General features: G+C 48.7%; 1 protein-coding gene across 8 annotated transcripts in view; it reads left to right on the plus strand.

The window, feature by feature from the left end:
- MPRIP (myosin phosphatase Rho interacting protein) overlaps positions 1-10,190 on the plus strand; it is a 151,243-nt gene extending 141,053 nt beyond the window's left edge. For 4 of the 8 annotated variants that reach the window (XM_055240898.2, XM_055240900.2, XM_055240904.2 and 1 more), the window contains 5 exons: positions 35-154; positions 1,164-1,250; positions 1,989-2,151; positions 4,608-4,693; positions 9,460-10,190. In XM_055240898.2, coding sequence (XP_055096873.1) covers positions 35-154; positions 1,164-1,250; positions 1,989-2,151; positions 4,608-4,693; positions 9,460-9,531 — 528 coding nt within the window. In that variant the 3' untranslated portion in view covers positions 9,532-10,190. Of the gene's footprint in view, positions 1-34; positions 155-1,163; positions 1,251-1,988; positions 2,152-4,607; positions 4,694-5,210; positions 5,274-9,459 lie in introns of all 8 variants that reach the window. The other 4 variants (XM_055240899.2, XM_055240906.2, XM_055240902.2 and 1 more) reach the window with 3 other exon arrangements.
- Positions 10,191-26,106: the final 15,916 nt, after the last annotated feature.

A 26,106-nucleotide genomic window follows, 5' to 3' on the forward strand; every position in this document is an offset into this window, starting at 1 on the left:
TCTGGAGTGTCACTGTTGTGTTGCTGTCCCCCAGGAGCTGAACAACCGCCTGGCTGCAGAGATCACACGGTTGCGGACGCTGCTGACTGGGGACGGCGGTGGGGAGGCCACTGGGTCACCCCTTGCACAGGGCAAGGATGCCTATGAACTAGAGGTACCATCAGAAGCCAGGCCCTGCCTGACTCAGCTCTGCACCCAGGAGCCCCAGGGGAGTGCAGCATGGCCCCTGACTTACAGGGTTGTGGGAGGGACAGACCTGAGACTGCAGGAGTCGCAGGGTCCAGAAAGATCCAAATCACCCAGAGGCGGCGAGGAGCAGTGAGCTGCCAGGTGGCGTGAGAGCCACTAGCCGAGTGGAGCCCTCGAGAGGCTGTAGGGATCCTGACCCCATCTCACTCCATCCACTCCCCTCCATTTCTGCCATGCCACAAACACTGACCACTCAGAAGGACATGTTCTGTAGCCGTGTGGCTGCTGCAGCTTAAGTCAGGGAGGCTCGCTTTATGTTAGAATGATGGATTCTGGAGTATAGGGTGTCCTTTTAGGAAGGCACTTAGATTTCTCCACATTCAATTAAAATTTCACCCTAAAATGTGCTAAAATTTCAGCACTCAGCCAGCCAGAGCTCACCCGGCTGGGCTGGTTCTGGTGGCTTTGAGCTTTGTCTCTGTCATGGAGCCACCTCCTGGCAGTGACACTGAGAGGCCAAGGCTGGGAGGGAGCAGTGTTTGGTGTGATCAGCTCCTGCCCCGAGTCCAGGTGTTGGGCCGCTGTCTGCTGTGCCTGTGTCTTGTACTAAATGAGTGCTTTACCAAAAGGGCGGGCAAGAGAGGCTGAGTGAGTCTGACACAAGTGTCAGTGGTAACATTTCCTGATTCTTGCGGGCTTGGTCCCCGGAGACAAGCAGGTCTAGCTCACAGCACCCCAGGCTGAGGAGGGAGTCCTTGGCACTGGGAGGAATCACGGCCGTTTCCTTCCTCTTCCTGTTTCTGTATGTGAGGCTGAAGCTGTGAGCGGTGTTTAAACGATGCTTCCCCGCATTGGGCACCACGAGGCTGCCCTGCTCACTGGTGATTCAAGAGCCCTCTGCACGCTTCAGCCTGCTGTGGAGACTCTGGAGGTTTCTTTGCTCCTGAATATTGGTCCCTGATCTGTCATTTTAGGTCTTACTGCGGGTAAAGGAATCGGAAATACAGTACCTGAAACAGGAGATTAGCTCCCTCAAGGATGAGCTGCAGACGGCACTGCGGGTAAGGCCACCGCACCACAGGAGGGCGGGTACGGGAACAGGCTCTAGGTGACATGCGCCTCCTGAACTCAGGCTGGGGCTCAGCACGGGCTCTTCTGAAGCAGATTTTACTCTTGTGAGGAAGGAGGTTTCCAAAATCAAGTCCTCTTAAAAGACCAGCCTGCAGGTAGGTGCTGTGGGAACGTGGACATGAGCAACCTGCCTGGCCTGGCTCCAGCTTCAGTGTATATGTGCTTTTTGTGTGCCTTGGGCAGAATGTTCCAGAGAAAAGGCCTGTGAAGTGAGGCAAGGCTTGATTTCCATTTGAGCCGCCCCCTGGCTTCCACCAGCCTCCTCCAGGGACTCCTGGAATCAGGGGAGACGACAGAATCATTGGTGGTCACTCAGTCACCTAGGGAATCCAAGACACAGAGAGGATTTTCCAGGCTGAAGCCCACAAGGGAGGGGCCTGGTCACTCAGGGCCACACCAGGCTGGTCGGGCAATCCCGGAACTGCCTCCTGCACTCACCAGGCCTGGAGATTATCCTGCCATGTCCTGATGGCTGTGCCCGTGTCCTCAGGCCCCGTGGTTTTTCCCCTCTGTCCATTGTCTGCCTCTAGAAGACAGAGGTGAACAAGCCTCCTCTTCCGCCCACAGCAAGCCTCCCCACCGTGTTCAGTCCCCAGGAAGACAGGCCATGTTGTGTGTGCTCCTCTTTCCTGGATGTAACTACCATTCTCTGTCATTTCACTCCCAAGGACAAGAAGTACGCAAGTGACAAGTACAAAGACATCTACACAGAGCTCAGCATCGTGAAGGCTAAGGCTGACTGTGACATCAGCAGGTTGAAGGAGCAGCTCAAGGCTGCAACGGAAGCGCTGGGGGAAAAGTCCCCTGACAGTGCCACGGTGTCCGGATATGGTGCGTCCTTGGGTCATGCCCTCTCGGTTATTGCTGGGGGGCTTATGGGGGTTTGGTCGTAGAGGTTTCCCGGTGCTTGACTTGAAGCAGAAGAATCCCATTGATGCTTGTAGACCCAGGCATCCCAGTGGAGCAGGAGCACCAGCCTCACACGGCTGCCCCAGACAGGCCTTGCTCTCCCCATCGCAGCAGTGGATACTGTGCTGATTGCTCTAGGGAGAACCCATAGTATCAGCATAATATTTTCGAAATAATAACAAGTCTCGTTTTTCTAAAGAACTCAACCACTGGGCAGAAGTAGCTCTCACCAGCTGCTTGATCCTAGGATTTGACTGTAATATCTGTAAAAGGCCGTAGAGTGGAGAATGGGAGGGAGCTCCCTGCTTTCTGGAATGAACAACAGGACTGGCCCTTTTTTTTCTTGGTTAAAAACATTTAGGTACCCTGTAAAAAATAGATGGCAGGGAGGATGAAAGAGTTAACATTTTATCAAGCATTTTAAGCTCATACGTAATTTTTTTTTTTTTTTAAACTGGGTCTTGCTCTGTTGCCCAGGGTGGAGTGCAATGGCGTGATTTCACTGCAGCCTCCGCCTCCCAGGCTCAAGGATTCTCCCACCTTAGCCTTCCCAGTAACTGGGGCTACAGGAGTGTGCCACAAAACACGTGGCTGATTTTTGTATTTTTAGTAGAGACAGAGTTTCACCACGTTGCTCAGACTGATCTCAAACTCCTGGACTCAAGCGATCCAGCCACCTTGGCCTCCCAAAGTGCTGAGATTACAGGTGTGAGCCACTGCACCTTGCCAGATTATACATAATTTCATGTGACCATCTTGACTTGTTATACAAAAACGCACAAACAGGAAAAGATGTGCTAGCTCACAAAATATCAAAAAAAAAAAAAATCAACTCTTTTTCTGTCAGGCAAGGAATAGTGATTATGTACTGACAGATGCTGGGAGGAAGACTTCATTTTTCCATAAATACCTTGAGTAGTCAGGCTTGGTGGTAGGCCTGGCTCCCCAGGAGGCTGAGGTGGGAGGATCACTTGAGCCCAGGAGTTCTAGGCAGTCACACACAAAGCTAAGTTGATCAGGTGTCCACACTAAGTTTGGCATCAATATGGTGACCTCCTGGGAGTAGGGGATCACCAGGCTGCCTAAGGAGGGGTGAACTGGCTCAGGTCAAAATGAAAGAGGTCAAAACTCCTGTGCTGGCCAGGCGCAGTGGCTCACACCTGTAATCCCAGCACTTTGGGAAGCTGAGGTGGGCAGATCACTTCATCTCAAGAGTTGAAGACCAGCCTGGGCAACATGGCAAAACCCTGTCTGTACAAAAAATACAAAAAAACTAGCTGGGACCGCTGGCATGCACCTGTAGTCCCAGCACTACTTGGGAGGCTGAGGTGGGAGGATCACTTGAGCCCAGCAGGTGGAAGTGGCAGTGAGCCATGATTACACTGCTGCACTCCAGCCTGGATGACAGAATGAGACCCTGCCTCAAAAAAAAAAAAAAAACCTGTGCTGACCTGTAGTGGAATCACACCTGTGGATAGGCACTGCATTCTAGTCTGGGCAACACAGCAAGAATCTGTCTCTTAAAAGAAATAGAGGGCTGGGTGCGGTGGTGCACGCCTATTGTAATCCCAGCACTTTCGGAGGTCGAGGCGGGCGGATCACGAGGTCAGGAGTTCGAGACCAGTCTGGCCAACATGGTGAAACCCCGTCTCTACTAAAAATACAAAAATTAGCTGGCCATGGTGGCACGCACCTGTGGTCCCAGCTACTCAGGAGGCTGAGGCAGGAGAATCGCTTGAACCTGGGAGGCGGAGGTTGCAGTGAGCTGAGTTTGCGCCACTGCACTCCAGCCTGGCGACAGAGCAAGACTCCGTCTGAAAAAAAAAAAAAAAAAAAAAAAAAAAAAAACAGAAAACCCCACACATGCACAGGATGTGTGATATGACTCAATATCTGTTTGTGTTACAGGTATTTAAGTAGACATTTGTAAGAAGCCTAAAGGACTGCTGTCTGGGTGGGTGGACAATGAGAAGGCCTTGGCCTTATCATCTTGCTTTAGACAGCCCTGTGCTACCAGGAGGAAGGTGGAGAATCATGGATAATGGGGCTAGGGGTCTGCTCAGCATTGAGGTCTCACACCAGAGTTGGGGGACCAAGTCCCTTTGGAGGGAATGCTGTTCTGGGCTACAGTCACAGTGCAGGAAGCCCTGGCGGGGCCCCACATACACATTCTCCCATTGTGCTGGTGTTTTGTGGTGGTCTGAAGAGATCTAACATGTTTTATGGTTATTGGCTTTGAATTCCCTTAGAGTTGTTTAAGGAATTGTCCTAAGTATGCTGCAGTAGGAAGCTTGGGAAATGTTTCAGGATTGAGTCTGGTTCAGAGGGTTTTAGAAAGCAAAGGTAACAGGTCTGTTTGTTTTCATTATATACCTCAGATATAATGAAATCTAAAAGCAACCCTGACTTCTTGAAGAAAGACAGATCCTGTGTCACCCGGCAACTCAGAAATATCAGGTCCAAGGTGAGTCTGGGGTCCAGCCCCCTGGTGGGAGGGGCTTGAGGGACACTGGGGAGAGGAGCTCAAATTGAAGTATGGGTGCTCCCATGGACCGCAGCTGCCAAAGCCCCAGGGCCCAGCACTCAGCCAGCCTGAGCTCACCCTGCTGGGCTGGTTCTGGTGGCTTTGAGCTCTGTCTTTGTCTTGGAGCCACCTCCTGGCAATGACACTGACAGGCCAGGGCTGTGAAGAGCAGCACTTGGCATGATCGGCTCCTGCCTCGAGGCCAGGTTTCACCCAGCCCCACTCGTGTCGGCCTGCTGTCAGCTGTGCCTGTGTTGTTCCTTGCACATCATTGTTGTGACACTGGTGCCGCCTCCGACAGATGATGCTGCCTGCTCTTGTTCACCAGCAGGAAGCAGCACATCTTTAGTGTGCTGTCCAGAACCAGCCATGCACAGGAGGGCGGGCGGAGGCGGCAGCGGCACCGCGTGTGTTTGGGATTGGTTGTGTGTCTCATGTCTGCTCTCTCCTCTGACAGTCCGTAATTGAGCAGGTCTCGTGGGATACCTGAAATGCACCCGCTTCCCGGCCCATGCAGGAGGTAAACCGCCTCTCCCACCACCTGCATGCACTGCTCACACCCCCATGGCAAACGCCTGCGTCATGGTTACTTTATTTCAATTCATCCTGCTCCAACAAACACATACCAAATCCAAGTGAGGTTTCTTTAACCTGCTCTGGGGAGTTAATTGGCACTCTAAGCCCTTAACAGAGATGACCCTGGCAGTGAGGCGCTCCTCTAGCCTGGTGGGCAGGCAGAGAGCCAGGCACCCATCAGCATGCATATTGGATAATCTGTGCACAACAGCTGGACTCACTCCACCCTCTCGGGACACTCGTCTTGCCCTCTGTCACGAGGTGGAGTTTACAGATGTCCACGCTGACAAGTGAAGTCTACCATCACCAAAGGCCTTGCCCACCTAGTGAGCCATTTAGTGGCCTCTGTCTGTCAAGGCTAACAGGCCGGTCATTCTAGGAATGGATAAACCAGGACTAGAGCTTGGTGAAGATGGTTCAGAAGAGCGTGGTAACTACAAGCAATAGGGGCAAAATATTTACCAGTATTTTTTTTTTTTTAATAAAAGCTTCTCACTAGGTGCCATTGAAGGCCCTATCCCAGAGAGGAGGTGGGGGAGGGCCCATGGTGGGAGACACCCAGAGAATGAGTAGTTGCCGGCTCAGTGGCTTGATCTCATTCATTCCGGAATGAGAACGTGGAGGAAAGCAAGAACCAAGTCTTCCTCCCCATGCTGGCCCTTTCTCAGGCACGCCCACAGCACCCTGCTGTCCGAGGGACTTGAGCCTGAGGCTTGGTTAAAGAGCTGAAGGTTTTAAGCCTAGTCAGTTTGGTTTTATTTTTGTACAGTTCTAAGTCCCCTGTACCCAAATATGGTTTACGCTTGATTGAAAACAGCTTGGGCATTTTTCTTTAAACATAACGTTTTGTTTAGCAAAAGGAAACTTGTTCTTTTTTGGTTCATGGTTTTCTTGCTGAAGATTCTACTACTTATTTGAGGCTAAACTGTAATTAGTATCTTTGAGCTTTTCTTGAAGGAGTTTGAAGTTCACTATTAGTGATTTGGGCTTTTGGACCATGCCTGTAAGTGACAATCAGGGGAGGGGACCGGCTGTCACTGACAGGACCCTTCCAGGGAGGCTGTGTGACACCCACGGGCCCCTGACAGTAACTCTGTGCAGTGAGTGGGTGGGGGCCTCTCACAGTGGCTGGGAACCAGCCAGAGCAGGGATGAGGGAGCAGACTGTCTGGGCCCTAGGGCAAACTGAAAAGGGTGGAGAGAAACCCCAGGATGGGGTCCTCCTCCTCACGTGTTTTTAAGTTGATGTTTGGCTTGGCTGGGTTTCCGTAATAAAAATCCTTGGAGTGCAGGGCCAGTCCTGCTGGCCCGAGCAGAAAGACGAGGACTTCCTAGATGTCTGTGGTGCAACAGGGCAGGATGGGGCCATGTTAGCCCTCCCAGGAGACATTAGGAGGCACAGGCATGGGTGGGTGTCATCCTTTTCATCAACTGTATCTGAAGACTCCACCCAACCCTTCAAGAAGATGGAAATGAAGTTGCCCAGAAACCGTACTTCTCATTGGTGTTTTTTGAAATGGCATCTGATGTGCACTGACCTGTGTCTTTTGTTCTGTTCTGTTTTTCTGTCCTGCCTCACTTAAAAGGACCGCAAGTCTCAGCTGCTACAAAATCAAAGACAGCAAGTTGCTTAAGAGCAGCACAGCCTTTTCTGGGATTGAGACCAGAGAATGCTTCCCTCGGGGTTCTTAAGGGGCCCCTGTGTCTGTGGTCAGCTCAATATGTGGGGCTACAGGAGGCACTCAGTGGAGAGAACAGCCTAGGGGGAGATGAACCCCAGAGGGAGCTGGCTGAGCCCCAAGGGCCAGGCATGGCAGCCAAACCTGTGCAGGGGTCCTTGGGCTGAGCAGCCACCAGGAGAGAATCCAGAGGACGTAGAGAGAGAAACAGCCTCCCGCAGCCAGTGTGGGAATAACGTAGGGGGTTTCACTTACTTGCCACCCTTGGAATTGTAGCAAGCCCAGCATCACCCGAGCCTGAGCTCTGCCCTTGTCACTGGGGCAGGAGCCAGCAGCGAGCATGCTGGGTGCTGTGGCTGTCGGGGCGCTTCCCTCCCCTGGGCCTGCTGTAGCAGGATTCTGGGGCTTCTGACACAGTGCCTGCAAGGAACAAACCCAGGCCTTAGGCTTGACCAAACTCATTGCAGTCCTGACAGAAAGTCCCCAACAAGCAGGAACCGGGATGTGACAGTGACATCCCCCAGCCATGCTCTGGGGCCTGCCTCTGAGTAGCACTTAGGCTCAGGGCTGCCTGCCTGGCTTGGCTCCAGCCCCTTCAATGGTGACCAGATGTCTACCCAGGTCCTCTGCAAGACTGACTGCTGTGAGAACCCTGCACCCTGCAGGGAGGGACCCCAAGGGCACCTGGAAGCAGGCATGGGTGTTGAGGTACATCTGGGCTCAGAATGGGGGATGCCCCATTCCCCCAGCCACTCTCTGTGGCAGGCTTCCAAAGAAACCCTCTCAGACACACAATTATCAAGCTGTGACAACTGCTTAAGGTGAGGCTCACCTGGACCAGTGAGGTTGTTTTGTTTGTTTGTTTTGAGACAGAGTCTCGCTCTGTCGACCAGGCTGGAGTGCAGTGGTGCGATCTCGGCTCACTGCAAGCTCCGCCTCCCAGGTTCACACCATTCTCCTGCCTCAGCCTCCCATGTAGCTGGGACTACAGGTGCCCACCACCACACCCAGCTAATTTTTTGTATTTTTTAGTAGAGACAGGGTTTCATTGTGTTGGCCAGGATGGTCTCAATCTCCTGACATTGTGATCCACCCGCCTCGGCCTCCCAAAGTGCTGGGATTACAGGTGTGAGCCACCATGCCCAGCCTGGACCAGTGAGTTTTAAAATGCTTAGCAGCAGAACCCTATATTTAAAAGTCACATTATTTATTTATACAGACACACAGCTCCAGAATATAGCAAACAGGCAGGTCTGTTCTGGGTAGAGCTGGATGGAGTGGGGGACAGTGGAGCTCCCCCTTCCCTTGAGCTTTGGAGGGAGCCTCAAGCTGACCAGCCCATGCTCAGTCCCCAGTCCATCACATCAGGGCCTCCAGGATGGTCCCAGAGTGTGCCTGAGCCTAGGCTGGCAACTCCCCAGTAGATGGGGTACAGCCTGCAGTTTCACGTTACTCAGGTGTTTGGTTGAAACTGGTAGAATCAGGCAGACCCTGAGCTAGAGGCCATCCCTTCAGCTTCCGATTTCTCAGTAAAGCCTGTACCTGCACCAGCTCTGGCAAGGGTAAGCCACAGGGAGTCAGCAGGGCTGAGTCTGACAGCGACGCTTAGCATGAAGAGGGAGATAAGTGAAGAGCCACGGCACTTTCCAGTCAATACTGGAATGCCCTTAATTTCCAGTCATTCTCTGAAAAGTGCTCTTCCTTTTCTTATTCAGAAATTAAATCATTGAGGAAAGTGTGTAAGAATGAGATGGAAAATACTCTGTCCCCCAGTTAGTAAGATCTCATTCATCTCTGGACATACAGATTTAAGCTTTAGCAAGATCCCACGTGAACAGAGTATTGGTTTTATGTTTTGAAAATCTTACTAGATACGTTGGCGTATTCCCAAATCCCCATAACACAGGCTTCTGATGAGGGAATGCCAGAAATGGGTCTGAGGGCAGCAGGTGCTACAGAGGCATTGTAGGAGCGAGGCCCTGTCCCGGGACACCCATCCTGCTGGGGATGCCCTGGAGCATCTGGTCCTCCTCAGCTGAGGCTGTCAGGTGAAGAATCTCTCTGGAGCTGGATGTGGACAAATCCACACACAAGACAAGACACAGGGATGGGCAGTCTCCTTGCTCATTGCACTGTTTTTCCTGGCTGGATTCATCTGATCACTGCTTGTCTAAAGAGCCCTACGCTCAGAATTTAGCTGCTTAAACACATGGTCTTGTCTCTCTGATTTTTTTTTCCTTTTTCATCCAAGTAATTTTCTGAAGGGGAAAATATCCTCCACCAATAACAGCATTTCCCGGGGCCTCTCCTCCTGGCATGCCCACTAACCGCACCTGCACCTGTCTCTCTGACTGATGCCGGCTCCACCAGCGGTCCGGTCTGGCCCGGTCCGGTCCAGTGCGGGGGGTCTAACGGTGTGTTTATTTTCTCCTCCTGCTCTGTCTCTACCCAGAGTCTGAAGGAAGGCCTGACGGTGCAAGAACGGTTGAAGCTCTTTGAATCCAGGGACTTGAAGAAAGACTAGCTGTGTCCCATCCAAGTTGAGCACGCGCCTTCCCCAGCTTGCAGCAGCACACCCTGAGCGCTGCTTTTCACCTGTACCTTTGTTTTATTATTATTATTGCTGTTGTTGTCATCGTTAACTGTGGGCATGGAATGTGTGAGGCTGGCTTCTGGGTTGTCCACACCACTCTGCTATGTTGACTTCCTGTTGTCTTCAACAAAGCTTTTTTCCGTGGTATTCTAAAATTAGGCCAGCAGTGGGGGCTGGGAGGGCATCTGTGTTAGTCCCTTCCTGGCTGTGACCTGCCACACTCACCTGTCAGTATTAAGGCCCAGCAGCCTATTGATAAGCTACCCTGTGTCACCACGCGCTGGTGTGGAAACAGGGCCCAGCCAGCACTTCTCGAGGTAGATGGAATCCCCACTGGTCAGAGAAAAAGCCATGCGGACACTCCAGCTTGGCCTGGGTCACAGCACTGACTCCTCACCCGCTAGTCTGGCTGTTAAGAGGAGAATGTGCACTGCCTTCCAACCTGGGAAGAGGACAGCATTTTGTATTTGTTCCACTGATGCAGCTTAGAACCACACCCCTGAGAATCGTGGCAAACCTTTCACAACCTGGAAAATGTTGAAAGCAACCATTCCTATTTTTGTTTGTTTTTTATTAAATCTTGCACAAAATCCCCGGCCCCTCTCCTTCCTTCCTTCCTTCCTCCGCTCGTTCCTTTCTTGGTCTCCAGTAACCCTGGTCTTTTCATAACTACTCGAGATTGTTGACCTGCAGCCCAGGTTTCAGACTGATTGCAAAAAACAAATGAACTCCCCCCAGGAATCATTCAAAGTAGGGGAAGGTTTGGGGGTTTGGGTTTTTTTACCTTTTGGAAAAGAAACCGTCACATTGCTTTGGAAAAGGTTGAGATCCCTGTTGAGACCCCTGTTAAGTCAAGAAGAAAGTAGAGAGGATGTCAGAATCTGATGAGAACAGTGTGTATTGAGACTCCGATCTTAACTCTCATTTAATTAATCTGAGCTCTGGAAACCAGTCTTGCAGCATTTATCTTTAAAAGAGCCTGGTTAAAGTAAACCTATACTAACAATTTTGCTTTTTCTAACAGTTTGAGGAAGACCTTTTCAACTACCACAAAACATTCTATAGCAATTCTTGAAGATCTCTTAAATTGGAGTCTGTTATGGCCCCATGAAAACCATTAATCCCGTTAAGATAGGGAGTATAAACCCCTGGCTGGTGAACAGGTTCTGCTACTTTAGGAGCAAGGTGGGGTGTGAGCAGATGGTTTTCATGCCAAGAACATGCTTTCACTTTGTATTCATGCTTGAGTTGGCGTGATGGTCTCTGTGGGTGTGTGGATGCTTTGGGCATTGAAATCTAGAAATCCTGTTGCTCAGTTTCTAGATGAAGTCATGAGCAAGGCCATCTGTGGAGCTCTGGCCCTGCCCACAATGTGCAGAAGGGCTGGGGGCAAGTCCTGGAGTTTTCATGTGTTTTCAGACCCCGGTTTAGGTGCTCTCTTCTCACTGAAATAACTAAGTGCTCTCCACTGGCATCGAGCCCTTTCCACAAGTTTTTAAGGCTCTTAACCCACACTTTCACTCCCCTGCTACTAGTCTTCAGTGTTGTTAACAGCAAGAGAAAATTGGGTTTGTTTAAAAATCTACTTCTCTGAGGTGGCACAGTTGCGCAGCTGTAGTCCCAGCTACTCAGGAGGCTGAGGTAGGAGGATTGCTTGAGCCCGGGAGGTTGAGGCTGCAATTAGTCATGATCGTGTCACTGCACTCCAGCCTAGGTGACAAAGCAAGGCCCCATATCAAATATAGATATACTTATCAGACCCCCCAACCATTTAGACTGGCAGTGCTTTGAGAAATGCACTATGACCTTTCTGTGTCAATGGGAATATACAGAAGGAACAGTCCGGACCCCGCTGTCCCCCACAGCCCCATTGTTGTCTCCAGGACACTGCTGGGACACAGGAATGCTCCAGGACAACAGACAGGGACCTGGTGTGCGTCATGATCTGACCAGATAGGAGTTTTTGCCTGGTATCTGGGTGCTACGATTTTGTGCCGTTCTCTGAGGTCCACCACCTGCCCTGCCTGGCATGGTTTCCTTCATGGCCATCCCTGCTGCCCTTGGCCCTTCTGCAGACAGCTCCCTGCCTTCTGCCCTCCAGGGGGTTCTGGGCAGAGTCCATGCTTGGAGACAGGATTGTCTGCCTTCAGCCCTCACAGTGCTTTAAGTTAAAGCAGGTTTGCCCATAGGTCAAAAGAGCATTTGATTCACTTTTTTCCATCACGTATCCCTTGAGGCTGGACTTCAGGAATCCTGGAAAATTAATATGAGTGCAGCATGTGAGGGGTCAGAGACAGGCCAGCTGGGCATCTGCATTCCTCCCTGCCACAGGCCTCTCCCCAGAGGCTGGTTTAGGGTAGGGTATTGCCAGGAAACGGACTGAGGCTGCTTTCCTAAGAGCTCCTGAAAATGCCCTGGGCCTGTCCTGGCGTTTCTGAAGAGCCCTCATACAGGGACAGCCACCATCTGGGTCAAGGAAGTCTGGGTTCCCTGCTGGTGGGCTCCATCCTGCGATGGAGTAAACCAGGCGAGAAAGGATGACGATGTTCTTCATGTTCCACCTGGACATGCCCCAGGAACAGAGACTTGCCCAGGTGGCAACACTGGCACAGATGTTGACGGCTGCCCAACTGTTGCCACACTGAGCAGGGAGCCTTGTGCTGCACAGGGCTCGTCCCTCTCTCCAGTTTCCTTCCTGCAGGCATCCAAATATCCTGGAAGGGATTTAGCCCCTGAATTCCAGAGAAGAAAGAACAGTGAAGTAGAACTGGTTTCCGTATGGGGAGAGGAAAGCCTTAGGGGCAGCTGCAGGCGGGGTCTCAGGCTGCTCCTTGGCACCAGCCACACAATAGTGAGCTTTCCCAGCTTTACCAATGAGGAAGATGTTCAAATAGATAGACTTCAGTATTTTAATTATTTTCTTATAAATGTATTTATGTGTCGTATGCTAGCACCAGCCAGTAAGCTGTGCCCCACATACGAATGGGAAAGCGAGGCAATTTTGCTCGTGTGAATTTTTGCAGGCTTGTGGGTAATTACCTTGTGTGCACGCCTCCACGTGCAGAATAGTCACTTTCTGCTGGTCAGTTTCTTTATCCACACATGGTGTCCCAGCCCCAAGCAGGTGTGGAGACCAGCATTTCAGAGGACGCACTGTCTACAGCCTCCCGGGTCTGAGTGGATCATTGGGCAGGGATGGAGACAGTGCGCTGCCCTGTGAGCTGGAAGCCTGTGCTTCAGGGAGTCATAATGGGCCTGTGCTAAGTAGGTGATGCAGTGGACATCCCAGAGTGACTAGAGGTGGCAGTATCGCGAACTTGCGGGTTTATTGAACAAGAGGTAACATCGGAGAGGATCTTGCCTTCGGATTCAGCAAGTATGAAGGCAGAAGAGCATGGAGAGCAAGGCCGCACAGCCTGCTTAGTGACGTGGAAGGCCTGGCAAGATCCTGTTCCTGCAGCAGCCACCAGCTCCCGTCACTTCCTGACCCTCCAGCTCATGCAGCCATACAGGGAGAAGAGGGAATTTTGGCTGTTTGAAGAACACAGTTGTGAATCTCAGAATGTGCCTGAAAGGAATACTGACAGATGATAAGGCCGGAAGCAAAACTGATGGCTTGAAAAACATTTTTATGGAATGTATTTATTACCATTTGTTTTACTATAGAGGTAGATGGGACTCTTAACTTTTGGGTACATGGAAACATGCTGAGAATTGAACACAATCCTGATCATCACTTCTGCCTGGCTGTCTCCTGGGAGGCTGCTGGGTGCCACGGAGCTGGGACACAGCAGAGCCCACTAGGGGTTGCAGGGCCCTGGAGGCCAAGGCCACCCTGCGTGGGGTCCCTGTTGGCAGCCAGGTCCCTACACAAACAATCCTATTTGGCCTCCTAGGCTTTGAATATGACCTGCAGCCTAATTTGGGGTGTAGGGGAAGCTCTGCTGTCGCCTGCTCCTTTGTATGTTGGGTGACTTTAATGGCTGGCCACATATCCCTTTCTCCTAGCTACTCATTCACTGACTTGGGTAAGTTCTAAGATAGATCGCACTTAGAAAAGAATGCGACACATCAACATTAACTTTTCCTGAAAAGAGTTTGCCTAACATGGTCCTAAAGAAGCTTGGAATTTATAAGATCTTCCTTTATAAGATATAGTGGGTTTTTTTTTTTGCGGGAGGGGGATTTATTTTTTGTGTTTTGTTTAAGACAAGAGTCTCGCTCTGTTGTCCACGCTGGAATGTAGTGGCACGATCTCGGCTCACTGCAACCTCTGCCTCCCAGGTTCATGCCATTCTCCTGCCTCAGCCTCCCGAGTAGCTCGGACTACAGGTGTCTGCTGCCACACCTGGCTAATTTTTTTGTATTTTTAGTAGAGACGGGGTTTCACCATGTTGGCCAGGATGGTCTCGATTTCCTGACCTCGTGATCCGCCGTCTCGGTCTCCCAAAGTACTGGGATTACAGGCATGAGCCACCGCGCCCGGCCTATAAGATAGAGTTTAAAAAAAAAACTGTGACCCCTTTTTCACTAAGGGAGAAAGAAATTAAGTATTGTCAAAGCTCTATGAAGAATGGAAATGTATGATATTATACTTCAAAGGAATTTGATGTTGAAATTTTAAAGAAAATTTGTCATGTTGATGAGAAGCTTCACTTTCCTGGGAACTTCATTCATTTTAGGGTGTGAGATAAAAGTCCTGGCTAGGGGAGTCATAGGTCTGTTGTACAAGGAATTTGCTTTCTAAACAAGTTGCAACTTGCCCTGAGGTCCACGTTGGAGCACTAAGAGGTGACACAGGCCAGAGACGTTTTGTTTCCCCTTTCCTGCAAGCTGGGATCAGCCCTGTGTTTTCTCCTTTCAGCTGAAATGAGCGAAGGTTCTCAGAGCTGGTAAAAGAGCCCCCTTTCTGAAAGCACTTGGGAAGAAAGCTGCTGGGAACTTGCTTATTAAAAAGTTCCTTAGAATTAAGGTATCTACACACTGTTTTCCCACTTTTCACCTTCCTGGGCTTTCCTGCCGTCCAGCATTCTTCTGAAGAGAGGTTCCTAGCCCGCTCAGCGGGAGCGTCTCCAGTAGGTAATACTCAGCAACTGAACGTGGGTTTTCCACGCACTTCAGGCTTGGAGGTGCCATGTACAGGCACACTCCTTCCTTCCCCCGGCTTCTACATGCCACCACTGGCTTTAAAGATGTAAACTCAGATAGTAGATTTTTCATCCCGTGAATGGTCATCTTCACATCAAAAGGTGAAGGCCACCACTGTTCTCAATGCCAAGCAACAGAACGTTCCGAGATGGGCGTTCTTCCTTGCACAGCAGCTACGGCAGGTTGTTCTGCAGCCACCCCTTAGAGGGAGCTCTTCGTTGTACCTTTGTACAGTTCTTGTGTTTACACATTTGGGCCAAACAGCTTTCAGCAAGGGCATATGTCCACAGCTGATGGCAGTAAGAACCAGCCCAAGCTGCAGGCTAGTAACACCGTGCTGTTGGCTCTTTAAAAGGAAAGCCTGGCATAAACCCAGCATGGAAAGGAGTATTATCGGTTATCTCAAGTTTTGTCTGCCAGAGACGACCCTGTTCATTCTCTTGCCCCTTTCAGAACTGTGAGCTTCAAGTATTCTTGCTTCTCTGTAAAGGGAAGACATCTCCCTTCTCTGAAATACTTCAACAAAAGACAAGACTCTTGGCAGGGTAGGGGGGTCAGTAGCTCAACACTAGATTGTCCCTAGAGATGGGACAAGTTTCTGTCTGAACACTTCTTGGGTCCGAGTCCTTAGGTGTTCGGATGCAGTACTTTGTGAATACTTAAGCTACTGCATGCTTGGTGTAGCTTGCAATTTCTCTGTATTTAAAAACAGCTGTGTTTATTTTCTTTAAAATAACCTGTATATTATTTAGCGCAAGCAATGTAAATATTACTGAGAAGTTACTGCAGGGATTTTTGTGACAAAGTTTGTATGGGTTTTTAAAAAAATCTTAGACACCCCTTTTTAAGATGGGGAGAAGAGGGTTGACTGCACTGTTGAAGCCCGCCCAGCATTATAGAGAAATGTTTTTAATGACTGCTGCATCTTTGTAAGACATTTGGTCATCTAACAGATGGTTTTAAAGTATATAATATCCAAAATAACGATAGGCCTGTGTCCATCCATTGTTTCACTGAATGGGTTCTGTGTTGCCTCTTCTTGGTAGAGCCAGAGTCCTTAAGGAAAATGAAGAAAATGATGGTGCCGTCTTGACCAGACTTCTGCACAGTAATTTAAGGCTGTCCTAGGGAGACTTGGTTCAAGGCACAATTCTGGGATCGGGGTCTAAATGTGCGGTTTCTGAGAACCTTCAAGACCACTCACTGGGCAGGGCTTTGTGTGGAGCACCAGAGCTGTTTGGATTCCCCAGCCCTTTGGTCATATCCTGGAATTCCATGGAGGCTGCAGAACTTAGATGCAGCTGTTTTCTACAACACCTATTTTTGTCAGACTGGTAAGGAAACACTGAGTCACAGAATACTTAAGAATTGGAGACTCCGGTACTGTAGGGTGGCCTGGGTCCCAAGGGGTGGACACGGCACGTTCCTCGGGCACAGCCTCAGTGGGGGCCTTCCCCAGGCACAGCTCGGCCACCTGAGGAAAGGGTGTTGGGGAGGCACCGCCACACACACAGCGCTTGCAGCCTCACAGTCACGCCCATCACTCCCCGCCCCCCACCCCCCTTGAGAAGCTAGTGGTGTCACATACTTAGTTTTATAGACAGCTAGGAATAGATTGTGAAGAACACTCAGTTCACTACTGTGTTACGTTTATATCACAAGCTTCAATTAAAATGGATTTTAAAGGATTTTAGGATTTACCTTTAGTATTAACAACTTATCTACTGACATACTGTTAGGATTCAAAACCAGTTAAGTATAAGAAGAATTACTTCATGTGGTTTTCCTAGGGTAATATTTATAAAAGGTAGAAAGCATCCAAGTGGCTCCTCAACAACAATTACAATTCTTAATGATTTTTCTCACAACTATGCCCTTCTGTCAGGGTCAGTGTCTCAATTCGTTATCAAAGACCTACTGTGCCAAGCTGGGGCGCTGTATGTGAATGGAGTGGAAATGCTTCAGTCACCTCTGCCGCAGCTTGTGATTCCAGCAGTTCTGATACACGTTCTGTCACATGATAAAAAGAAGCAGCTCGTATAATTCCAACTGGTGTTTCATTTCTGTTCTAATGCTAAATGGTAACGCTTAACAACAGACTAAAAGCCGTGTGCAGAAGAAAGGGCTGAATGAGTACCACCTCCCCAGGTTCCAGCACAGCGCTCGCTCGCTGGGGTCTGAGAAGTAGAGCCCCAGGGTAGGGTGGGCCATCCACTGTTTGTTAGGCCAATGTCTCAAGAAAGCCTGACCAGCTGAGCTGCTGCTCTTTTTTGGGGGGGAGTCCTTTGAGGCTTTTTTTTTTTTTTTTTTTTACAAACTTCGTGATCAACTATTCACTACAATTGAAATGAAGTGTTACTTTGTCAGAATATTTATTCCTTTGTGTGACATGCTAGATTCCCTGGATGTAGCTGATCATTTTTATTTTGTAAATATTACCTAACTTTACATAAACTATATCATAATAAACTATTTTTGCATCACCCTTTGCATGCTGTGTAATGAGATTTTGTTCAGTTGAGAGACATCTGCAAAATAAGCATGCAGGTCAAAAGTCAAACTGAACAGTAGCCTCCATCTCTAGAGTGGGTTGATTTCAGTTTCATTACCTCACTTTTTTTTGAGACAGCCTCTGTTGCCCAGGCTGGAGTGCAGTGGCGGGATCTCGGCTCACTGCAACCTCTGCCTCTGGGGTTCAAGTGATTCTCCTGCCTAGCTGGGACTACAGGGGCGTGCCACCATGCCCGACTAATTTTTTGTATTTTTAGTAGAGACGGGGTTTCACCATGTTAGCCAGGATGCTGTCCATCTCATGATCCGCCCACTTTGGCTTCTCAAAGTGCTGGGATTACAGGTGTGAGCCACTGTGCCTGGCCTTTTTTTTGTTTTTGTTTTTGTTTTTGGAGCAGGGTCTCACTCTGTCACCCAGGTTAGAGTACAATGGCATGATCTTGGTTCACTGCAGCCTCTGCCTCCTAGGCTCAAGTGAGTCTCCCACCTCAGCCTCCCAACTAGCTGGGACTACAGGCATGCACCATCACACCCAATTAATTTTGCATTTTTTGTAGAGACGGGGTTTCCCTGTGTGGCCAAGGCTGGTGTCGAACTCCTGGGCTCAAGCAATCCTCCCACCTTTGCCTCCCAAATTGCTGAGATTACAGGCATGAACACAGTGCCAGGGCCTCGTTACCTCCTTTTGAATTACAGTGGATTTTTTTTCTTTTTTTTTGAGACAGAGTCTTGCTCTGTTGCCCAGGCTGGAGTGCAGTATCACGATCTCAGCTCACTACAACCTCCGTCTCCCAAGTTCAAGCGATTCTCGCGCCTTGGCCTCCCAAGTAGCTGGGATTACAGGCATGCGCCACCACACCTGGCTTGTGTGTGTTTAGTAGAGACGGGGGTTTCACCATGTTGCCCAGGCTGGTCTCGAACTCCTGACCTCAGGTGATCACCTGCCTTGGCCTCCCAAAGTGCTGGGATTATAGGTGTGAAGCACCGCGCCTGGCCAGTTTTCAGCATTTTAGAATTACGGTAGTTCACATAAAAATTTGGATTTTACCTGTTCACACACAAGCCATTGTAAGAAATACTTTACATCCACAATCTAATTACACTGCCTCAGTTAAAGAAGCCTTCAGGGGCTAAAGAGACAATGAGAATTGCTAATGGTGGTGGTGCTTTTATTAATCAAGGTCCTGTAATTCCCCATCCCTGTCCCTCTTATTAATAGATTATTTACACCAAAATTTTACCTTTTGCTTAAAAAAGAAACTGCATTTTACATCATGATCCAATATACACACACGCCAACAACCTGAAATTTAACAAAATAATGCACCCTTACTATATATACTTTGATGATTTCGTTCACTTTTAAAAATTCTGATTATGACCCACTAAATAAATTTAAAATAACAAACTGGGATTTTTAGGTTGGGCGCAGTGGCTCATGCCTGTAATCCTAGCACTTTGGGAGGCTGAGGCAGGTGGATCACTTGAAGTCAGGAGTTCAAGACCAGCCTGGCCAACATGGGGGAAACCCTTGTCTCTACTAAAAATACAAAAATTAATTAGTCTCTACTAAAAATACAAAAATTAGCCAGGCATGGTGGTGTGCACCTACCTGTAATCCCAGCTACTCAGGAGGCTGAGGCACAAGAATTGCTTGAACCCAGGAGGCGGAGGTTACTGTGAGCCTAGATCGTGCCACTGCACTCCAACCTGGGCAACAGAGCAAGACCCTGTCTCAAAAAAGAAAAACTGGGTTTTTTAAACAATATATTCACAACCTTTAGAATGAAATGGGTGAAATTTCTGGGAATCTAAACTTTTTTCCAGATAACACTGAAAAAAAGTTGATTCTACCAATAAATCAATTTAAGAGGCCAGACGTGGTGGCTTACGCCTGTAATCCTACCACTTTGGGAGGCCGAGGCAGGCGGATCGCTTGAGGTCAGGAGTTCGAGACCAGCCTGACCAACATGGTGAAACCCCATCTCTACTAAAAATACAAAAATTAGCTGGGTGTGGCAGTACACACTTGTAATCCCAGCTACTGGGGAGGCTGAGGTGAGAGAATCACTTGAGCACGGGGGGCGGAGGTTGCAGTGACTGAGATCATGCCACTGCATTCTAGCCTGGACTACAGAGTGAGTGAGACTCTGTCTCAAAAAAACAAAACAAAAAGTCAAGAAATGTATAAAACATAGCCAAAAAAAGTTAAGTACAGACATAAAAAGATACACATTTTCAGTCTGCTATTCCAGTTGTTTAATTTTTTTTTTTTTTTTTTTTTTTTTTTTGAGATGGAGTCTCACTGTGTCACCCAGGCAAGAGTGCAGTGGCATCGATCTCAGGTCACTGCAAGCTCTGCCTCCCAGGTTCATGCCATTCTCCCGCTTCAGCCTCCTGAGTAGCTGGAACTACAGGCACCCACCACCACACCCGGCTAATTTTTTGTATTTTTAGTAGAGAGGGGTTTCACCGTGTTAGCCAGGATGGTCTCGATCTCCTGACCTCGTGATCTGCCCACCTCGGCCTCCCAAAGTGCTGGGATTACAGGTGTGAGCCACCATGCCCGGCCATTTAATGATTTTTCAATAATTTTTTGCCCATTAAAAAAAATTATTATAGTCAGATGGTGTCCTGTGGTTTCTGTTTGTTTTTTTGTTCTGTTTTGTTTTTTGTTTGTTTGAGAGAGAGACTCTTCCTCTGTCACCGAGGCTGGAGTGCAGTGGCGGGATCTCAGCTCACTGCAGCCTCCGCCACCACCCACCCCCCGGGTTCAAGTGATTCTCCCACCTCAGCCTCCTGAGTAGCTGGGGCTACCAGCCTCCTATGGTTTTAACATACGCTATTTTTGTAAACCTATGTAAATGCAATTTTTAAAATCAGTTGGCATTTGAAAATCCAACACTGTTTCATGACAGCCTGGCGACAGAGTGAGAATCTGTCTCAAAAAGAAATTAAAAAAAAAAAAAAAAAGGCCGGGCGCAGTGGCTCACGCCTGTAATCTTAGCACTTTGGGAGGCTGAGGCAGGCAGATCATAAGGTCAGGAGTTCGAGACCAGCCTGGCCAACATGGTGAAACCCTGTCTCTACTAAAAATACAAAAATTAGCCAGGCGTGGTGGCACATGCCTGTAGTCCCAGCTACTTGGGAGGCTGAGGCACAAGAATCGCTTGAACCCAGTAGGCAGAGTTTCCAGTGACCGAAGACTGCATCAGTGCACTCCAGCCTGGGCTATAGAGCTAGACTGTCTCAAACAAACAAACAAAAAAAACAGTATGGTCTTGGCATAAGGATAGACATTGATAAATCACTGAAACAGAATTGAGAGTTCAAAAAAGGGTTCTTATATTTATGGTCAATTGATTTTGAACAATAATGCCCAGACCATTCAGTGAGGAAACAATAACCTTTTCAACAAATGGTACTGGGACAACTAGATATCCACATGCAAAAGAAAATGAAGTTGGGCCTTCTACCTTGCACCATACACAAAAATTAACTCAAAACGGATCACAGACCTAAGTATGAGTGATAGGAATATAATATACAAGAATGGCCGGGTGCAGTGGCTCACACCTGTAATCCTAGCATTTTGGGAGGCCGAGGCAGGCAAATTACTTGAGGTCAGGAGTTCGAAACCAAGGCTGGCCAACATAGCAAAACCCCGTCTGTACTAAAAATACAAAAATTAGCTGGGCGTGGTGGTGGGCACCTGTAGTCCCAGCAACTTGGGAGGCTGAGGCAGAAGAATAGCTTGAACCTGGACGGTGGAGGTTGCAGTGAGTTGAGATTGCACCACTGCACTCCAGCCTGGGCAACAGAGTGAGACTGTCTCAAAAAGAAAAAAATTATATACACGACAGAAGAAAACATAGGAGCAAATCTTTGTGACCTTGGGTTGGGCAATGGTTTCTTAGCTATGACACCAAAGCACAAGCAACAACTATAAAAATATTAATAGATTATACCAAAATCAAAAGCTTACATGCTGCAAAGAATTCCATCAAGACCTATCAATCACCCAAAGAAGAGAAACATCATTTGCAAATCACTTTTTTTTTTCTTTGAGATAGGGTCTTGCTCTGTTGCCTAGGCTAGAGTGCAGCCTCAATTTCCCAGGCTCAAGCGATCCTCCCACCTCAGCCTCCTGAGTAGCTCAGACTACAGGAGTGTGCCACTATGCCCAGCTAATCTTATTTTTATTTTTTTATTTTTTATTTTTGGTAGAGACAAGATCTTGCTATGTTGTCCAAGCTAGTCTCGGACTCCTGAGGTCAAGCTATCCTCCCGCCTCGACCTCCTGAAGTGCTGGGATTACAGGCGTCGGCCACTGTCCCCAGCTTGCAAATTGTGTATCTGTGAAGGGATTCTTATATACAAAGAGCTCTTAAAACTCAGCAATAAAAAGACAACCCAAACAAATGGGCAAAGGATTTGAATAGACATTTCTTCAAAGATGACATACAAATAGCCAATAAGCTCATGAAAAGACATTCATCATCTTGAGACATTAGAAATGCAAGTCAAAACCACAATGAGATACCACACCCACTAGAAGGGCTATGATCAGAAAGTTAGATCATGCCATATGTTGGCAAGGATGTGGAGGAAAAGGAACCCTCATTCACTGCTGGTGGGAATATAAAATGATACTTCCATTTTGGAAAAAGTCTAGCAGTTTCTCAAATGGTTAGTGTTATATGACCCAATAATTTCACTCCTAGGTGTATACTAAAGAAATGAAAACATGTCTGTGCAAACACTTGTACACAAATGTTTATAGCAGCATTATTCATAACAGCCAAAAGGTAGAAATAACCCAAATTCCCACCAACGAATGAATGGGCAAACAAAATGTGTTACCCATACAATGGAAACTTAGCCAAACTAAGAAATGAGGTGCTGAAACATGCTGCAGCACAGATTCCCTTGAAGCATGACACGAGGTAAAGACGGCAGAGACAAAAGGCTGCAGAGAGGATTCCATTTCTATGAAATGCCCAGAGTAGGCAAATCTATGAGACAAAGTAGACTAGTGATTGCCAGGAGCTGGAGGGTAGTAGGGAATGGGGAGTGACTGCTACTGGAACAGTGTTTCTTTTTGGGGTGATGGTTACACAACTTTGTTAATATACTAAAACCCACTACTGAATTTCATGCTTTTAATGTGCAGATTTTATGGTATGTGAATCTTGATCAAGTGTGTTTTTAACAACTGGGTTGGATCCTGGCAGCTCCCATCAGTGCTGATCGCAGCCAGCAGCCTGAGGCCTTTAGTGACGCCTTTCTTCAGCATCTGCAGACAGCGAAAAGCAGAGCTGCAGGTTGAAGGCTCAGAGTAATGGAGAGAGCCCTAAAATGAGTAAGAATAGGTGCAGGCAGGGCCTGAGTGGTCACTAGAAAAGAGAAAGCGGAGTTGGTACCACCACATACATCCACCTCATGCCTTATTCTGAAATTTGAGTGTGAGAATACATATCGACACATAAGCGTCGGCTGTGGTCTTGAAAAGAGTCATGTGGAAACCCATCACCTTAAGATTTTTTTTTTTTTTTTTGAGACAAAGTCTCGCTCTGTCGCCCAGGCTGGAGTGCAGTGGTGCAATCTTGGCTCACTGCAAGCTGGGCTTCCCGGGTTCATGCCATTCTCCTGCCTCAGCCTCCCGAGTAGCTGGGACTACAAGCGCCCGCCACCACGCCCGGCTAATTTTTTTTTTAGTAGAGACAGGGTTTCACCGTTTTGGCCAGGATGGTCTCGATCTCCTGACCTCGTGATCTGCCCGCCTCGGCCTCCCAAAGTGCTGGGATTACAGGCGTGAGCCACCGTGCCCGGCCACCCTAAGATTTTGAGTGTAAGGATCTTCATGATGAAATTTCTGAAAATGGTCCATTCTTAGCTTCAATTTCTGAGGCTGGAGAAGAATCCTCTAGTAGCCATACTGTAGCAGCTGCCCTGAGTCAGCACCTCCACTTGGACCCAAAGTAGGATGTCTCTCATGCATGTCGTTCCCAGCGACACCAGATGGGATCCGCCCAGGGCTGCCTCTGCTGCTCATTGTTAATGCCTCTAAAGTCATCTCCATGGTTCTTTGGGCTTCATCTTTAAAGGATTCAAGTGACTGAGACTATCCCAGAAAACTCTGCAGCTAGTGAAACTAGATTACAACTAAGAACATTTTCAGACCTCCAGTGTGGATGACCTGGGCATAATCTCACAAACTGATGGGGCTGCAAGGATTGTAAACTGAAATTGACATGAATATACTCTGTTGGATCAGACTAAAAAAAAAAATTGGGCCAGGCACAGTGGCTCACACTGGTAATCCCAGCACTTTGGGAGGCCGAGGCGGGCAGATTATGAGGTTAGGAGTTCGAGACCAACCTGGCCAATATAGTGAGACCCCGTCTCTACTAAAAATACAAAAATTAGCCGGGCGTAGTGGTGGACGCCTGTAATCCCAGCTACTCAGGGGGCTGAGGCAGGATAATCACTGGAACCCGCGAGGCGGAGGTTGCCGTGAGCTGAGATAGCGCCACTGCACTCCAGCCTGCGCGACAGAGAGAGACTCTGTCTCAAAAAAAAAAAAAAAATTGTGGGTTGCTTTAAAAACCTATAGAACAGGCTGGGCGCGGTGGCTCACGCCTGTAATCCCAGCACTTTGGGAGGCCGAGGCAGGCAGATCACCTGAGGTCGGGAGTTCAAGACAAGCCTGGCCAACGTGGCAAAACCCCGTCTCTACTAAAAATACAAAAAAAAAAAAAAAAAATTAGCTGGACTTGTGGTGGCACATGCCTGTAATCCCAGCTACTCAGGAGGCTGAGGCAGGAGAATCGCTTGAACCCGGGAGGCGGAGGTTGCAGTGAGCCAAGATTGCACCATTACACTCCAGCCTGGGGGACAAGAGCGAAAACTCCGTCTCAAAAGAAAACAAAAACTCTATAGAACCAACATAGTGCTTTAAAATATGGCATCGTTGCATTGGTTCATTCCAACAACCTAGGAATATTCAACAGTGTGGGCAGACTGTTAAGGGCATATGGTACTATCAGAATTTTTTGTTTGTTTTGAGACAGAGTCAAGCTCTGTCACCCAGGCTGGAGTGCAGTGGTGTGAGCTTGGCTCACTGCAGCCCCCACCTCCCGGGTTCAAGCAATTCTCCTTTCTCAGCCTCCCGAGTAGCTGGGATTACAGGTGCACACCACCACACCCAGCTAATTTTTGTATTTTTAGTAGAGATGGAGTTTTGCCATGTTGCCCAAGCCGATCTTTTTTTTTTTTTTTTTTTTTTTTTGAGACGGAGTCTCGCTCTGTCGCCCAGGTTGGAGTGCAGTGGCGCAATCTCGGCTCACTGCAAGCTCCGCCTCCCGGGTTCACGCCATTCTCCTGCCTCAGCCTCTCCGAGTAGCTGGGACTACAGGCGCCCGCCACCACGCCCGGCTAATTTTTTTTTGTATTTTTAGTAGAGACGGGGTTTCACCATGGTCTCGATCTCCTGACCTCGTGATCCGCCCGCCTCGGCCTCCCAAAGTGCTGGGATTACAAGCGTGAGCCACCGCGCCCGGCCTTTTTTTTTTGAGACAGAGTCTTGCTCTGTCTCCCAGCCTGGAATGCAGTGGCGCGATCTCGGCTCACTGCAAGCTGGGCCTCCCGGGTTCACACCATCCTCCTGCCTCAGCCTCCGGGGCAGCTGGGACTACAGGCGCCCGCCACCACACCCGGCTAATTTTTTGTATTTTTAGTAGAGATGGGGTTTCACCGTTCTCAGCTGTATCACTGCCCACATAGTTAAACACATTGAATCCAAACCACTAAGCTGATGAGAGCCCCTCCCAGGAGAAGAGGGCAATTAGAGGGGAATCTTCCTAGAGCCTCTTTTGTGACTGCTGAGCCTACCTGGCGAATTTATTACTTCTTTTAAAGTTTCTCTCTGGGAGGGGCCAAGACAATCTTGTAGGCAAAAGGAGGCTTCAGATGACACACACACTACACAAACCCCTCCCCAGCCCTCATCTTCAGCGAACCCCTGCCTTCTAGCATCACTCACCTCAGGTGTTGGAGCAGAGGCGGGCCTGCAGTTCTAGGGTCTCCTGGGCATGCCTGCCTGTTACTGGCACAGCAATCTTTGTGTGTGGGCCAAGGATCTTCTATACTTCTATACTTTTAATAACGGTCTTCCAAGATCGGGTGTCTGATGAGCAGGCACACCCAGCACAGTTTCAACAAGCAATTTATCCCCTAGTGTGCAGGCTCCTCCTTCATTACAGGCTCAGTACTATGGAGTCACAATCTTCCCAGACGTTGCTTATTGGTTGTTAGGCGGGGGCTTTAGGTGTTTTTTTTTTTTTTAGGGTTGTCTTGCTGCATTTTGTTACAGCCCACAGTGCATTGCAATCTTAGTCCGCTTAAGGGCTCTTCAAGTATTTGACCTATGACCTAAGTAGCTAGGCCGGCTGGTAGGAACAAAGCGAGCTATTTTGCAGGCCAGTAAACTTTCATTTTAAACTTTTTTGGTTCGGATGAGGACAACTAAGGAAGGGGGAAGGGGGCAGAGGGGGAAGCCGACAAGGCATCGGCTAGCCTGAGGGGCCTAGTACATCCCGTTTCTTCCATAGTTTGCTGACCGAAGCCGATTCAAGGCACTTTGTCTTAAAAATGGACCACTGTATACCTTATTTCCTTCACCCAAATAACAGCTTAAAGTTTTACTCCTCTTTGAGTCGCCTGTTCTTTGACCAACAGTTTCTAAATAGCTGTATACTGCCCCCCAAAAAAGTTATATTTAACAAAGAGTAGCCCCTATTTGAATGATTTCGCAGCAAGCTAAGGCAAAGACACGCAGCACTCACA

Source organism: Symphalangus syndactylus, chromosome 14, assembly GCF_028878055.3.
Source record: "Symphalangus syndactylus isolate Jambi chromosome 14, NHGRI_mSymSyn1-v2.1_pri, whole genome shotgun sequence".
Classification (NCBI taxonomy): Eukaryota; Metazoa; Chordata; class Mammalia; order Primates; family Hylobatidae; genus Symphalangus; species Symphalangus syndactylus.